The 15,886-nt window shown below is 42.1% G+C and overlaps 1 protein-coding gene across 2 annotated transcripts in view; it reads left to right on the top strand.

Moving 5' to 3' along the window:
* LOC148016305 (ARM repeat superfamily protein) overlaps window positions 1-15,886 on the top strand; it is a 178,421-nt gene that overhangs the window by 100,299 nt on the left and 62,236 nt on the right. For both annotated transcript variants that reach the window (XM_087664734.1, XM_087664735.1), the window contains one exon: window positions 12,732-12,881. In XM_087664734.1, coding sequence (XP_087520860.1) covers window positions 12,732-12,881 — 150 coding nt within the window. The remainder of the gene's footprint in view (window positions 1-12,731; window positions 12,882-15,886) is intronic.

Below are 15,886 nucleotides of genomic sequence, written 5' to 3'. Positions count from 1 at the left end.
GTTGGCAAAGATGGGGATAACCTCTTGACTCTTGTTATTTATGTGGATGACATGCTGTTGATTGGAACTCATGAAACATAGATTTCAGCCTTAAAAGCTGAATTGCAACATGCTTTTGATGTGATAGATCTTACCTACTTGGACTACTATCTTGGCATACCGATTATTGCAATTGAGGGGGTTATCATTTGGCAATAGTCTAAGTACATTGAGTAGCATGTTGAGCATCTTCAGATGCAAGACTGCAAGCCTATCTCTACTCGAGTTTAGATAGGCCACATGTCTACACTTGAGAATGCAAGCCATCCATTTGATGCTTCTGTTTATCAGCATGCTATTCATTGTTTATTGTATGTGTGTAATACATGGCTAGATATTGAGTGTGAGGTCTCTTAGTTGACACGCTTTATGCACAAGCCTTATACCACACATTCTTAAGCACTTAAACACATATTTTGTTATCTCAAAGGCACTTAGGCATCAGGCCTTTTTTATCCTAAAGGCATTTCTCTTTGCTTGCATGTATTCGCACACAGCGATTGGGGTACTTGTTTTGATAGGAGGTTGTCCACTAGTGGTAACTGTTTCATGCTTGGTGATTCTTTTATTTCTTGGTTAAGCAAGAAGCAATCTACAATGGCCACGTCTAGCTGTGAAGCTAAATATAAGGCAACATTTACAGCTACATTCTTTCATTTCTTGGTTAAGCAAGAAGCAAGCTAAATATAAGGCAACATTTATAGCTACATTGGAATGTGTATTGCTCAAATGCCTTTTGGTCAATCTTAGTGTGGGACAATAATCACCCAATCCTATCCAAATTGACGGTTAGAGCTCCATGGTAGTTGTGAAAAATCTAGTTTGTCAGGCGTCCATTAAGGACATTGAGGTGTTTCATTATGTTAGAGAGAGGCTCCATCGAGGGGAGATTAACTCGGCTTATGTCCCTACATCGAACAACTTGGTAAATGCGTTTACAAAAGCTCTCTAACAGAGAAGTTTGAAGCCTTTTGCAAGGCCCTAGCCTTGATACCATTTCAGGATTGATTTGCCTATACCCTCTATATGTCCTCATTGTCACTCGAGGGGGTTTTGTTACACTTATTGTGTTCCTCCTAAGTTTTGGTGTGAACGTTCCCTTATCCTTAGGAACTTTTTCTCTTCTAGTTGGTACATTAGGGATTGTACTTAGTATCTTAGGGATTGTACTTCCATGCCTTTGTCACATAGTGGGTGTGTCATTTCAACACTTCTCTCTCTTGTTGTTCACTTTTTCACTGTGTGCATGTGTGTATGCGTGTGCGTGTATGTGCTGCTGATTTCTAATCTAACATGGAATGTCTGATGATGAAGGAAATGCCATCAGCGGTACTAAAGAAGTTATCTAGGGCTCCAATGGAATAGAAGCTAGAGAGCACCCAGAAGTGACCTCTTGAACTTGAGTAGTGTTGGGATGAGTGTGCAATGAAGTGTGAGATAGAAATGGAGCAGGAGCAATGTTGAGAGTTAGAGTGAGAGAATCCCAAGAAGAGTGTACGAGTCAGCGTTGGTACACAAAGAATAAAATGTATTTATATGTTAGGATACAAATAAGGGCGTGTTCACACCCATATACGTTTATAGCTTTATACACATGGAGATTCAGGGACCTCACACCCGAAGGGACTTTACACCCTTAGTGAGAACATCTGTAGGGTTATCTTGGGTTTTGACCTCAGTCAGTGTGACAAGATCATCATCCAAGATTTGTTGAATGAAGTGGTACTAAACATCTATGTCTTTGGTATGTGCATGAAACATTGCATTCTTAGCTATCACAACCAAGCATTGGAGTACGAGAAGAAAGACCGAAATCCTGTGAGAGAAACAAGTGCTGCCCTCTATCTCTTTTAATGTGCATGCCCAAAATGTGTTCAACTGCTTCCAAATCTTTCATTGAGAAGGCTGAACTCAGCTGGCTTTCAAGAGCATTTAAGGTACTCTGATGCTTTCCTGCAATCAGCATGTCATCCACATATAAGACTAGCACAGTAGGGCTTCCATCATCAGCCTTTTTAGTGTATAAGGAGTGATCTGCATGATTGCGTTTAAATCCATGGCTGAGCATGAAAGTATCAAACTTTTATACCACTGTCTAGGGGCTTGTTTTAGCCCATATAAGTTGCGTTTTAGCTTACAAACTAAATGCTCTCTCCTTGGAATAGCTAAACCTTCGGATTGTTTCATTTACAACTCTTCATCGAGGTCACCTTGAAGGAAAGGAATCTCACATCCGTCCGATCCAACTCTAAATCCAAGGGTGTAGTGAGAGCAAACAAAACATGGAGTGGTCATCATCACCACTGGTGAAAAGATCTCATGGAAGTCTATGCCTTCTGTGTATAGCTCTTAGCAACCAAGCGTGCCTTGTACTTGGGCTTTCTATTAATACATTTCACCTTGTAAACCCATTTATTAGGGATAGCTTTCCTATCCTTGGGCAAAGGTACAAGTCCCATGTGTTATTCACATATAGAGACTTCATCTCTTTCTCATAGTTGCACTCGTACGTAGTACGAACTAGTTTGTACTATACGGTTCGCACCGTACCGTACCTTACGAATTCGTACCAAAAAACAAGTACTTTTTTTTTGCGTGGTTGTTGTTGTTGGTGGTTTGGGTTGTTGACTGTTGTTGTTTTGGTGGTGGTGGTGATTTTGTAGCCTTGATCGATCAACCAAGAAAGGGGGTGGAAGCTTGATAAGACTCCTCATACATGTTTTGTTATGATTTATCCTAGAGCCAAAGGCCATACATAAGATATTCAAGCAGTTCCAAACGTTTCTAATCGATGTTCCATCATTTTTCACAATATGTTAGTGTCATCAATAAATAAATTCAGCACCATTTGAGAATCATCAAGTAGCTTAATCCTATTCATTTTACCTTTGTTCACAACTCATTTTGCACCACCCAACCCAAAACATTAGTACACATTGCTAATAAAACTAGGCCAGAGGATAGCTTGGCCTAATGTACCTTCTGAGAGTACACGAATTAGTGAATGTACCATCGGTAGCTACTTTAGCCTTAGTAATGCCAAACAAAACCATAACAAAATTCATAAATCTTTTACCAAAACCTTTGGTGGTTTGTTTGGTAACTGTTGGTCTCATAGGTCATTTTGGCCTCTTGTAGATGTTAATAAAGCATCTCATGTCATTTCATCTCTCTCTCTCTCTCTCTCTCTCTCTTTGTGGCCTCTTGCTCTCTCTCAACCTTCTCTCTCTCAAGTATACATGCCTCTTATTTGTATGATCATTGATGTATGATGTATCCACTCCTATGTATGTACTTGTAAGTTGTAGCACATGTTGCTCATGCAGCATATGCCATAGAGGTTTTGGCGTGTTACTCTCAAGTATTCATCTTATATACTCCAATAGCATTGCTATTTAGACTTTAAACATATGTTCTATCATCTATAGTTCAAAATAATGAAGTTAATTTTTTTTTTTCGTTCTAATATCGTACCGTACCTTATAAAATCTTAAGGTACCATTTAGTACTATCTTTTATCGTACCGTACCGTACCGTACTTTTCGTACCTTACAACTATGCTCTTCCTGCATAGTAGGCTCCCACTTTCTCTTGATTTCACATGATAGTGCCTCTCTAAATGTCAGAGGCTTACCTTTATCGGTCAATAAAATGCAATCCAAAGATGGCTGAAACCTCTGTGGCTGCCTTCTGACATATGTAAACCTTCTTACCCAATGATCTGTATTGTTAGGCAATGGGCCTACATCCTCAGGTATGTGCACACCATCACATGTTGGTTGATTTTCAGCATTGCTATAACTTGTTTTCAGCATGTTCTTCTTGTTGTCGTGTTCCATCATGTGCATCTATTTGTTGTCCATTAGCCTTTAGCTGTAGCACAATAGGTTGGTGCTAATTTCAGCATCAAAAGGTACAGAATCTTTAGCTAATGGTTGCTGAATGACTGGCTATTCATGTTGAAATTTGACCTTCTTTTTGCCAAGGTCATTACATGTAGCATTTTTCAGCAACTTTGCCTCCATAAATAATATGTCTTAGCTGTGTACTATGTTCCTGTCCTGAGGAGCCAAATTCTATAACGCATCTCTCCCTCATCTCCATACCCCGTGAAGATGCCTTTGATGCATTTCATATCTAGTTTAGTCCTTTGATTTAAAGGAACATGCACAAAGGCATCACAACCAAAGACACACAAATGGTCATATGAAGCAGGTTTGTCGGACCAAACCTCTTCAGAGATGCCATTTTCCAATGCACGATTGGGAGAGAGATTGCATACATGAAATGCAGTTTTAAGAGCCTCCCCCCAGAACTATTGCGGGAGATTAGCTACGGACAGTATGCATATGACTCTCTCATAAAGTGTGCAATTCTATCATTCAATCATGCCATTTGATGCAAGATTGTAAGGGGTTGTCAACTCCCTCTGAATGCCATGCAACTCACAACAAAACTTTTTAAACGCATTAGAAACATAGTCGCAGCCATTTTCCGTTCTTATAGCTTTTAACTTGAGTCCTTTCTGTGTCACATTCTTGGCATAATTGTCTTGCTTCCTCTTGAATATGAAATTAGTTGTAAAGTCAACAAGACTAATTTCTAAACTTGTAGTCAAACTCGTTGAATGTTGATCCACATGATTGCATCATATGCTATCCATTTTAGGCTTTATTTATAGTGTGCATTGGCTGTGAAACAAAGAAACAGTAAGTACATTGTATACTTTGTATGTTCTCATAGGCTTAAGTAAATTATTATTTTTTAACATTCCTTAATAAGTTAAATATGGATTAGATCTTCTTACTTGTTTCAGGGTAACAAAGGGATGAAACCTTTTAAAGGCATTCAACACTTCCTTTTTGCTCTTTAACACATACGCCCATGACTTTCTATTGAAATCATCAATAAAAGTGACAAAGTACCGTGGATCCCCATGTGCATTTAGAGGCATAGTGCACACATCAGAGTGTACTACATAAAGAGCATTGAACTTCTTAACGATAGTAGAGTAATAAGGAGACTTCACATATTTTCCATATACGCAATCATTACAAAAGTTGAGACTAGAGCCTTTTACATCAAATCTCCCTAAAGAGGAGAGAATCTGAAGGCCTTTCTGGCTCATATGGCCAAGTATTTGTGTCAAAGTTCCATTTGTGAATGAACTTTAGCCATAGCCAATAACTTGCGAGGTAATGCTTTACAATGCAAATAGTACAAAGTCTTCTTTTTGCTGCCTTTAACAATCAATATAGAGCCATTTTGTGGATCTTTCAAGATCCACCACCAAAGGTAGTAAAATATCCTCTCGCATTTTTGCCCTTGCTTTGCCTCTTGCTTTTGTCTTTGTTTCTTGCATTATGCCTCTTTTCTAACGTGTCTCTAAGATGATAGGCTGAACGATTGCTTTCTCCACTGGACTTTCTTCTGATCTTCTCATTGAGAATATTGTCTCTAACACAATCAAAGGTTAAAGCAAGGTTGTTGCTTAGTGAAACAATCATTGAAGGGATGCAAACCAGAGTCCTATAACTCACTCAAAACCCTTGTAAAAGCACTCAAATGCTCAAATGGTGGCTTGGACTCATTGAACTCCATATTCATAAGCTTGCACATGAGATGCACTTGATTTACTGGAGTTGTATTTTCATAAGTGTCCATCAACTTTTTCCATATGGCATAAGCCGTATGAAGATACTTAATGTCTGTAAGTACATCATTAGATACAACCATTTTAATATATGCAATGGCCTTCTTGTTGAGTCTAGTCCAATCCTCATCTGTTATAGCTACTGTGTTGTTTTCTAAGAAAGCATCATCACAGTCCTTGAGAAACAAAATGCCTTGCATCCTGTCGTTCCACAAATTAAAGCTAGTGCCATCAAATCTCTTGATTTCAAGAAGGGATTTAGTGTCACTGTTGCTGGAAGCATTAGTGGCGATTATTCAGCAAAGTGCCAAGTACCAATGCTGTATTTTATGACAATAAATATTAGTTTGAATATTCAGCTAATTGCAGTCCACAATTTCAAGAGATAAGACCAAGATTTGATCCAAATTCATGTACAACAGTAGAAGGGATAACTTTCAACAATATAATTGAGATTTCAGCATATAATCCATACATACATCACTACAAGGTGACTCCCACTTCAGCAATATCACCAAAAATACATTTGCAATAATTCCAGATCTACAAATGATTATTAAGACTGTTGCACTATGAATATTCAGAAATACATCAACTCAACAGAAGCTGCCAAACATGTGTACTGCATACATATGTGCCTAAAAGCACTTCTAATACACAAAAACACTAGAATTCTTTGCAAATTTTTCAAAGTCTCACAAGTGGGTGATAATATACTCGAATTTCACTACTTACAGCACCTAAATTGCTTCAACAATGACCCCAATGTGCATTTCACACATCAATTTTGTGAAAATTCGCAAATTCACAAATTTCATTGACCAATTTGCCCGAATTGCATTAGTACGTGTTCTCGAGAGTATAAAACAATCAAATTTAGCAAAATTTTGCAGGATTTGTAAAAGCCCCAAATTTCTTGAGTCCAAAATGTGCACTAATGTTAGTCAATTCGGTTGAACTAAGCAAAATGTCACTGATACATGAAAGCTCCAAAAATTTCAAGAGCAATGTGCACAATTTTTGCAATTTCCGGATCCAGAGTCAATGTTATGCATGAGGAATCTGGAAAAGCCCCAAAATTGATGGCATAAATATGCAAAAATCTGAGAGCTGTGCTTACGCGTGTGAACCCTCGTTAGTAAGAAGGGGGAAAGGCTGTAGAAATTAATAAAAAAAATTGATGAAAAAGGATGACGAACCAACGTGACGTTGTTGACCTTTCTCCTCTTGTGTGATCTTCTCCAATTGTCGCATGCTGGTCTCCGCCAGCTAGCTATCGCCGTTCACGTTGTTGCTCATGTTGTCGTCTGCTGGTCTCGACGTGTTGACGCTACTCCTCACGCCATCGTCCGGTGGTCTCCACTTGACTTGTTTGGTAAAAAACGACTGTCACCTGGTGACCCGCTGCCCATGTTGACTGTAAAAATATGTGACTTACGAAACTGATTTGTCGCTTGGTCAAGACAAACGCTTGTTGCCAATCGACTGGCTGAAAGGGGAATGACATGACTCCTTCATGCATGCTTGCTGAACTGACTTAGACGGTGCTCAGATAGCGCGCAGACTCTTGTCGTGGTTTTGATACCAGTTTTTTGGGATGAGTGCGTAATGAAGTGTGAGATACAAATGAAGGAGGAGCAGTGTTGAGAGTGAGAGTGAGAGAATTTGAAGATGAGTGTACCAGTTAGCGTCCATACACAAAGAATAAAATGTATTTATATTTTAGGGTACAAATATGGGTTTGTTCACATCTATATCAGTTTATACACAAAGATTAAGGGACTTTACACCTGAAGGGACTTTACACCTAACAAGTAGAGAAGGGTGGGAGGGAGGGGGACACCACATTAGAGTTTGTGTCCGTGGTGCAATACAAGGAAGGTTAGTAAATAGGTAGTTCTTGTGAAGCCACAAGTAGGCAAGAGCCTTTCTCTCTTAGTGGTGTGGACTACAGAGCTAAAGGAGTCAAGCAACCTCGCTCTGTCTTTGTCTCTGTCTCTGTGTCTCTCTCTCTCTCTCTCTCTCTCTCTCTCTCTCTCTCTCTCACGAGTTGACTGACAAGGAGATGGTATTCAATAGTGATTGTCTCTCAATGGAGGAGATTGTAGAACCATGGGCCGATGCTACACCCAAAAATGGATCGAGAAACCTTGATTGTGCTTTGCATTGGTCTCAAGGAGGGGTTGTTACTGTGTGGGGTCTTAGAGCCTTCTCTTGCTCGCAAGGGCTTTGTGCATATGGTGTGGGTCTTATTACGTTGGGCATAAAAATTTGATCGCCCATGTAGAATGATTTCTATGGCCTAGAAGGGTGAGATGGCACAAGGAGTGCTTGGGGAAGATGCATATACTCTTGTGGGTAGGGAGCAAAGGTCAATGATGACTGGTGTTATGACCGTTTTGGTCGCAAGAGGTGCACCTAGTGGTCGGTCATTTATTTGTGGAGAGTGACAAGATCATAGCACTAGTTTGGCAAACGTGTAAAGAGAGTGGGAGGGATGAAGATATGAGGGTATCTTCCAATGATGCAACGGAAATAGGGGAAATTTGAAGGTGATGCCAAATTCGCAACCTTTGTTTGCCTTCTCTAATAAAGAGGATCAGTAGGTCTTTGAGCACCTTTGCTTTGATACCATGTTAAGAAAAGTGACGGGATGGTATACACTCATACCATTTCAGGGAGACAATAGGGTTTGTGGGGAGAAACATAGTGTAGTGAGAGAGGAGAACTAAAAACCTTAAAAGAAGAAGATGATGAATGATAAAAATTGAATCATGTTGAATAAATGAAGCTCGTACAATGGAGCAAAAGCTTGAAGATGAGTGCATTGTCCCGCTTGATTAGGCGGTAACACCTATAGGGAACTTGCACAGTGAAGGGAGCAAAATGTAGTCCTCTCAATAGTAGGGTATGGAAGGCAAATGCTGAAGGAATGGCAGCTGATTCAAAGTACATAGTGATCACCGGGTACTCAAGTATTTCCTTACTCAGTTAAATCTCACTCCAAAGCAACGTCGTTGGTAGAAGCTCTGGTTGATGTAAGACAGCAAGGTGGTTTGCAGCAGGCTGAAAGGCAACAGTAGGGGGCTTCCTAATGGCAAAACGCAGCATCGAGAGGTAGTAGACTGCCTGTTTGAGCTGAGACGGATGCTAGAAGGGGATGAGCAGCAAAATACAAATGCTGACGTAAAAAATGGCACCTCCAAGAGCAATGGGGCCTCCCAATCTTCGTGTGTATTTTGCTATCTGAGCTATGTGGAGTCCAAATAGTGTAAGTGATAGTGGGCAGCTTTGTTTCACCCCAATAGTGTAGGTGCAGGGAAGATCCTTTAGGATGGCCTTTTATCTTTCATGGCACAACGCAAATGTTGAGAAACCCTTCAGCCTTCACTTGGAGTTTGTGTTTTTGCGTTTCTGCCTTTTGCATTTAGGGTTTGCAGCCCCAAAAAGGAGCGCCACCCTAGACTGATTGTACCTATTTATAGGCCACTCTCACTCATTCGTCACAGCTGATTCATTCAGTCCGCCACGTCTTCTCTCCTACCTGTCCACTACCCTCACACCCCTTCAGGAGGAGATTGGGGTTTGTGGTTTGTGGCTGTCTTCATCATCTTCCTTGTGCTACGGCACCCTTGTTCCCTTGTATCACATTCACTCCATGATTCAAAACTTCATCATTCCATTCATTAGAGTTTCTTCTCTCTTCTCTTCTCTTCTCCGTGTTTGTCGAGTTCACTCTGTGTTCCTCCCCACAAACCGTATTGTCTCATTGGTACGTCATCTTTTGACATGGTATTAGAGCTGGATTTGCTCAAATAGTGGCAAAGATCCTTCACTCTAGTGAAGGCAAAGACCACTGGCGGGTTCGGCATCCACTTCTCTTCTTCTTCTGCTACATCAACATCCTAACTGGTGACTTCTCCCTCCTGCGTTTGCTGTTTTTCAGCCTGCGTTTTTAGTGTTTCTCTCTCCTCACTTGCGTTTTTAATATTTCTCTCTCTTGCAGTGTTGGCTGCATCAAATCCCAGCGTTCCTTGGCTGCGTTTGCCCACAAGGATCCTCCTCATTAGAGAAGACAAAGAACGGTGGCGGGTTCGTCCATGAACATTTGATTTCTCTATCATTTCCGCTGCGCATTGGGAGATATCATTTTTCTCCCTCCCACCCTTCCTTATCTTGTTTACTACACCAGTACCATGGCGTCTCCCCTGACAGATTGCCCTTCTACTGGGTTTTTCTACCGTAACATGAACAGTCATCCCATGGAAGATTATCAACATCGACCTTTGCTCCTCACCCCTCCGGAGTATATGCGTCTTCCACCAAGCACTCCTTGTGCCATCTCTCGTGCTTGGGCCACAGAGATTGTTCTACATCGGCTATCAGAGTATTATGCTCAAGGCAATAAGCCGCACCCGATGCATACTAAGTTCTTTCGAGCACACAGAGGTTCTAAGACCTCACGAGGCGATAAGCCCTCCTGGAGACCACCCCACTGCGCAGAGGTTTTCCCCACCCACTTCCGGGTACAATGGCTTCCACGGCCCATATCTCCTCCACAGTCCACTCTCATGAGAGCCCGTGACTGTTCCCCACCCTTGCCTCATCTTGAACCTCCTTCTTCTCCACCGTCTTCCACTCAGGTTCGAGAGGCCACTTGGTGCTTTTCGGCTTCTTCTTCTGTGCCCCAGATACCTTCTTGGGCGCAACTAGCGGCACTTTCTTTGTCATTAGATGCTTCGCAGTCGGTGAGCCATGAGTGGTTGGATTCCCTTTCTCTTGTAGATTGGGATTCAGAGGGGGATTTTCTTATTTTACCCCCAGAGGGGGTTCCGATTCTTCTTCGGCTTTAGAGGGGGCTCCTACTTCTACTCCTTCCAATTTAGAGAGGGACCCTATGTGCAATGAAGGTCTTCACGCACCACCATCTTTCACTTTCGAGGAGTGGCTCTCCTTGAGCAGTCATTTACTCTACTCATACCGAGGATCTAGAGGACCTACTTAGTTTGGGGCCCTTGGATCTTTAGCAGTGACTTGGTGACTAGGCCTTCGTATTCCGTCCAGCATGGAGTCATGGAGCAAGTGGATTCTCTCCCGAGGTTGAGTTTCAGGTTCTACAGCTCATCCTGTCTCCTGATTATCTTCAAAGGTCTCCTTTCTGGTGGTATTCTCATATTATAGGGTGGATCTTCTTCGTCCCTTGCTTAGCATGGAGCCACCTCCCAAGATCGAGTATGGGCATATCCTTATGGTTCTCAGCACCACACAAAGTCCGAGATTCCTCCTATGCATTGCATGTTTTCATCATCTTTGTACTAGGGCGCTTGGGCAAGTGAATAATTTCCCCATGAGAGACATTGTCCAAGTGGCACCTGCTGCATGAGTATTCTTCAGCATGTAGCATTGCATCTCTACCTCACTCTTCTCTTGTTCCCCTTTTTGGGCCTGAGAGGGGGTGTTGATAAACCCGTTAGCCTTCACCCGCAGTTTGGGTTTTTGCATTTCTGCATTTTGCATTTCCGGTTTGCAGCCCCAAAAAGGGGCGCGACCCTAGAATGATTGTGCCTATTTATAGGCCACTCTTGCTTATTCTTCACGGCTGATTCATTCAGTCTGCCACCTCTTCTCTCTTGCCTCTCCACTACCCTCACACCCCTTCAAGAGGAGATCGCGGTTTGTGGTTTGTAGCTGTCTTTATCATCTTCCTTGTGCTATGGCACCCTTGTTCCCTGTATCACATTCACTCCATGATTCAGAACTTCATCATTGCATTCATTAGAGTTTCTTCTCTCTTCTCTTCTCTTCTCCATGTTTGCCAAGCTCACTCTGTGTTCCTCCCTGCAAACCCTATTGTCTGGCCACCGTTTTTGTCATATGATCCAAGCTGCTATCCCCCGAGTTGCAATAGCAGCTTGGATCATATGACAAAAACGGTGGCGCAACATGCCAATATGAGGATGTTCAAGGGGGCCATTCTTTTTTTATTGTAGGCTAGTGTTTGAGCAAGATCCCTATTCAAGACTACTCAAGCACAATGGAATCACGGACATTGTCATAGATGGGAGTAGATTAATGGTATCCTTGATTGGTACTTTTGGAAAGCGAGATGTAGCTATGCTATAGATTCCTAGGATGCTTTTACTGCAGAGATCATTCATACCGCTCCTGGGAGATGGGAAAGGCTGCATGATCATTTTGAGAGGGTGACGAGGAGGACAGATGCTTTCTTGTGGTGATTGTATTTGTAGCACATTCTTTCACCTAGCCTCTCATGTGGTCTAATACTATGGCCCACTACATTGGTTGTCCACACAACCATTATATTTATGTACTTAGTTGCTGTTATTGGTCCTTCTTTGTGCTTCGTTATTACTCTAGGAATTTCCTTGGTGTGTAATTAGAAGAGTTTCTTTTCTTGGAAGAAAGAGAGGTCCTTGCCATTTGCCACGAGGACCTTGGCATCTGTTTGCATGGAGATTGTAAATTCTCAATGGGAATTGGAGAGCTCACAACATGCTTCCTGTAATCAGCAACATTGAGCTTGCACATTTCTTCTCAGGTGGGGCACTAGAAGTGTCAACTGGAACCAAGAACATGCTTCATTTAGCTTTGCATATTCTTTTGTGAGATCATATTTGAGAGTTTAGAAGACTTGGTGGATTTTGTACTGGTTTGCATTTTAATAGTTAGATGGCTCTTGACCTGATCCCCGACAAATAGTCGAATATCGAATGACATGGGATACATCTATGTTTTGAAGGCTCCTTTCACTTGAAGGCCATCTTGTGGCTGCAACGTTAATCAAGTAGAAGTTTCTTCTTATTCTTCTTATGTTGTCTGGGAGCCTGGGTAGTGTATATTACCAAATCAGCTCCAAGCAGCTGTCTGCTGATATAGAAGACCCTAACATATGGAGGAGAGATTTTTGTTTCTGTTATGTAAAAGCGATGTTTTTTGGTGATTGTTGGTTTCAAATGGAGTGAGTCTTTAAAATTGGCCCAAAACAGTCTGAAAGCTAAAACTACATTTGCTGTTTCAGGGTCTGCAGACTATGTCATTGTCATTACGAGAAGAGGAGGATGTGGTATGTGCAGTTGGAAGTGTCTTGGCTTCTCTAAATAGTGAAGACATGTTAAATATGGCACTCAAACGGGTCCTTAAGCCAAGTTATGAAGCTATTGAAGCTTTGGTAAGTGTATTTTTCAGTTCCACATCACTGTGACCAGTAATGAATCTGTAAATTTGAAACAAAATAAGAGCTAACAGTCAGTCATGAAAGGTGCTCCGAAATGCAAAGTGTTATTATCTCAACATGCAATATAAGGAGGGAATGCCTGCTGTCTGATCGGACACTATAGTCCCTTCATGCTGTTTGATGGCCACCATGGACTCTACTGGACAGCATTCTGCTATAATAACAATTCTGACTCAACTCTTACACAGGTTGCATTACAAGACCGTATTATGTGTGCATAGGACCTTACTTCAAGGTTCAAACCTTGTCTTGAAAACTGGGTCTTGACTAATATGCATTCTATAGATTAGATTGTTTAGAGGACTATGAAGTGCGAAGTGAACAAGGTCGAACACCTTAGGTTTGCAGGTTCTTCTCATGCAGCGTAAACTCTAGGGGCCAAATAAAAAATTATTCCATGGAGTTCAACTGGGTTACAATGGGCATAATGGGAAGATGATGTCATATGAATAGGGGTCTACTCTCACTCTCCGAGATGGCCATGTTTATGCTATGATTATCATTGTTGATGTTGAGAGAGAGAATAGAATGCTTTGATACCATGTCAAGAAACAATAGGGTTTGCAGGGAGAAATAGCGTGTGCATGGAAAACATGAAACAAAAGAAACTTAGAAACATTGAAGAAGATGAATGAAGAATGGTGAACATTGAATCATGCTGATAGAATGGAGTTGAGCTCGGAAGTCCACTCTTTTGGCTGATAACATGGAGGGAGTTAAACGCAGTCCTCCAGGCAATGGAACGTTGGAATATTCATTGGAAGATGAAAGACAATAGTAGAGGGACCGAAAGGCAATCTTTAGGAATGTTAAAGATGAAGAATGTGCCGAAAACTCTTTGGGATGATGGCTGCAATCAAGATGACTACTGGGTAGGCCTTTAGGAGTGAAGAAAACACAAAAACGCAGATACGTGATGTAGAGTTGATAGAGAGGGTACGACTTGTTGATGGTCTGAATTTGCTGCAGATGGAGCCGTCACAAAGTGGCTGATGGCTGGGAACTGCCATTTGGGTGCTGGGGTGGCAGCAGAAGCTGAAAACACGCAATAAGATGAAGATGATTTGCTCTACTAGTTCAGGGAGGAGAGAAACTGGCAAACATTGCTGTGCAAATGATGACGAACAGGTCACCAGGTTTCGTGGACTAAAAACACAACAATCTGGAGTGTTTGGCACAGGGCAGTGTGAAGATGTTGTCCAGGAGCTGGAAATACACAATAGTGATGAAGATAATTGGCTCTACTAGTTCAGGGAGGAGAGAAACCGGCAAACATTGCAGTGCAAATGATGAGGAATAGGTCACCAAGTTTCGTGGACTAAAAGCACAACAATTTGGAGTGTGTGGCACAAAGGCCAGTGTGAAGACGATGCCCAGAATGAAATTGCATGCTTGTAAGGTGTCATGACCAGCTGGACAATACTATCAATTGAGATATTTGCATGGGTAGGGATGTGGACAACAGTGGTGGAAGGATGAGGCTGAAGGTGTGACGAGAATGATGAAGAATGAATGAGAGAGTAAGTGTATAGTGAAGATGGACGAATGGCCATGCCCTAGTATTTCATTGAACTGGTGGCACCTTGGCTCTCTCAGCTGGTGCTGAACGATACAAATAAAGCCTTTTTGGGGTTGTACATGGAAACCGAAATAGGAATTAATGGAATACAATGAACCTAGTGACTTTTACATCTCAATATCTCCGCTTAGGCCAAAAAGGTGCCCTAGGAAGAGTGAAAGGGACATTCTCGACCTTGTAATCCAATGGGTGCATGTGAGAGGACACCTGTAAGAAAGAACGATATACATGGTGTCCTAATGGTGCCTAAAACTCAACCTCGGGGGAGAAGCCACTAGCTTCCGTGTCTCCATGTTGATAAGAATACTAAGGAATACCTAGCAAGTCATTGGTTGAAACACCCAAGGTCCCAACCTAGGTAGAACCTATAGATCCTGGGTATGAATAGGTGAGATGGCAAGTGAGTGGCAACCATTTCATCCAAGGGGAGATGAAGAATGCAAAGGCTTTTCGCGAAGGTGTGTGAAGGATGGCATGATGAGTAGTGACTCACCTTGAGAGTAGAGGAAGCAAACCCCCCTTAAATCCCCCTCTGAGAGAGATAGGGAAGTTGTAAACTCATGGATCACGGCCTTGGTAGTGTTTCATGATGAAGGAAAGATGGTCACTATTGTGAGAGAAGGTATTTGAGGCTGCAAGGAAATAGAGGTGAGATACCTCGTCGAGGTGGCTTCCTAGAATCGAGTAGAAGAGAGATGGGATGTAGGGATATCACAAATAATCTCTTCCATGCCCTCATTGAAGTCGGTGTCCATGGAGCCATAGGAAGGACGAGGGGAAATGTGCAACTCTTGTGGAGCCATGGGCGGGGCAACAACCTCTGTCCCTTGGCGGAGCAGATTGCGGAGCCGACAGAGTCAAACAACCTTTGTCTCTCGATGGTGCGGATTGCTGAAATGGCAATATGCAACAGCCTTTGTCTCTTTGTGGAGTTGATTGCAGAGTCGGGGACAGTGCAAGGCATTGGTCCCAAATGTAGGTGGGGGAAACCTCCATAACACATTGTGGTGGTTTGTAGGAGGGATTATCACCTCGCGAGGCATAGAGCCTTCTTTTGCTTCCAAGGGCTAGTGTGTGTCCTATGTGTCTTATTGCCTTGAGCATGAAACTCTGATAGTTGATGCAGAACAATCGTTGCCACCTAGAACAACAAGGTAGCACAAGAAGTGCCGCAAGGAGGATGTATGTACTCTCGTCAGTAGTTGGGAGCAAAGATTGACGATGATTGTCTACAATGGAATGCTTGTTCTTGTCACAACACGAGCACCCAATGTTTCGTCCCTTTGTCTTTGTGGAAGTCATACTATTTGTGTGTCAAACCTATAGAGGGAGGGTGGGAGGGAGAAGACGAGAATGCTGT

The sequence above is a fragment of the Lygodium microphyllum genome, chromosome 23 (genome assembly GCF_053477565.2).
Source record: "Lygodium microphyllum isolate KBCC chromosome 23, Lygodium_microphyllum_v1.1.10, whole genome shotgun sequence".
Classification (NCBI taxonomy): domain Eukaryota; kingdom Viridiplantae; phylum Streptophyta; class Polypodiopsida; order Schizaeales; family Lygodiaceae; genus Lygodium; species Lygodium microphyllum.
Note: the sequence above shows the minus strand (reverse complement) of the source record. Positions and strands in the feature narration are given on the sequence as shown.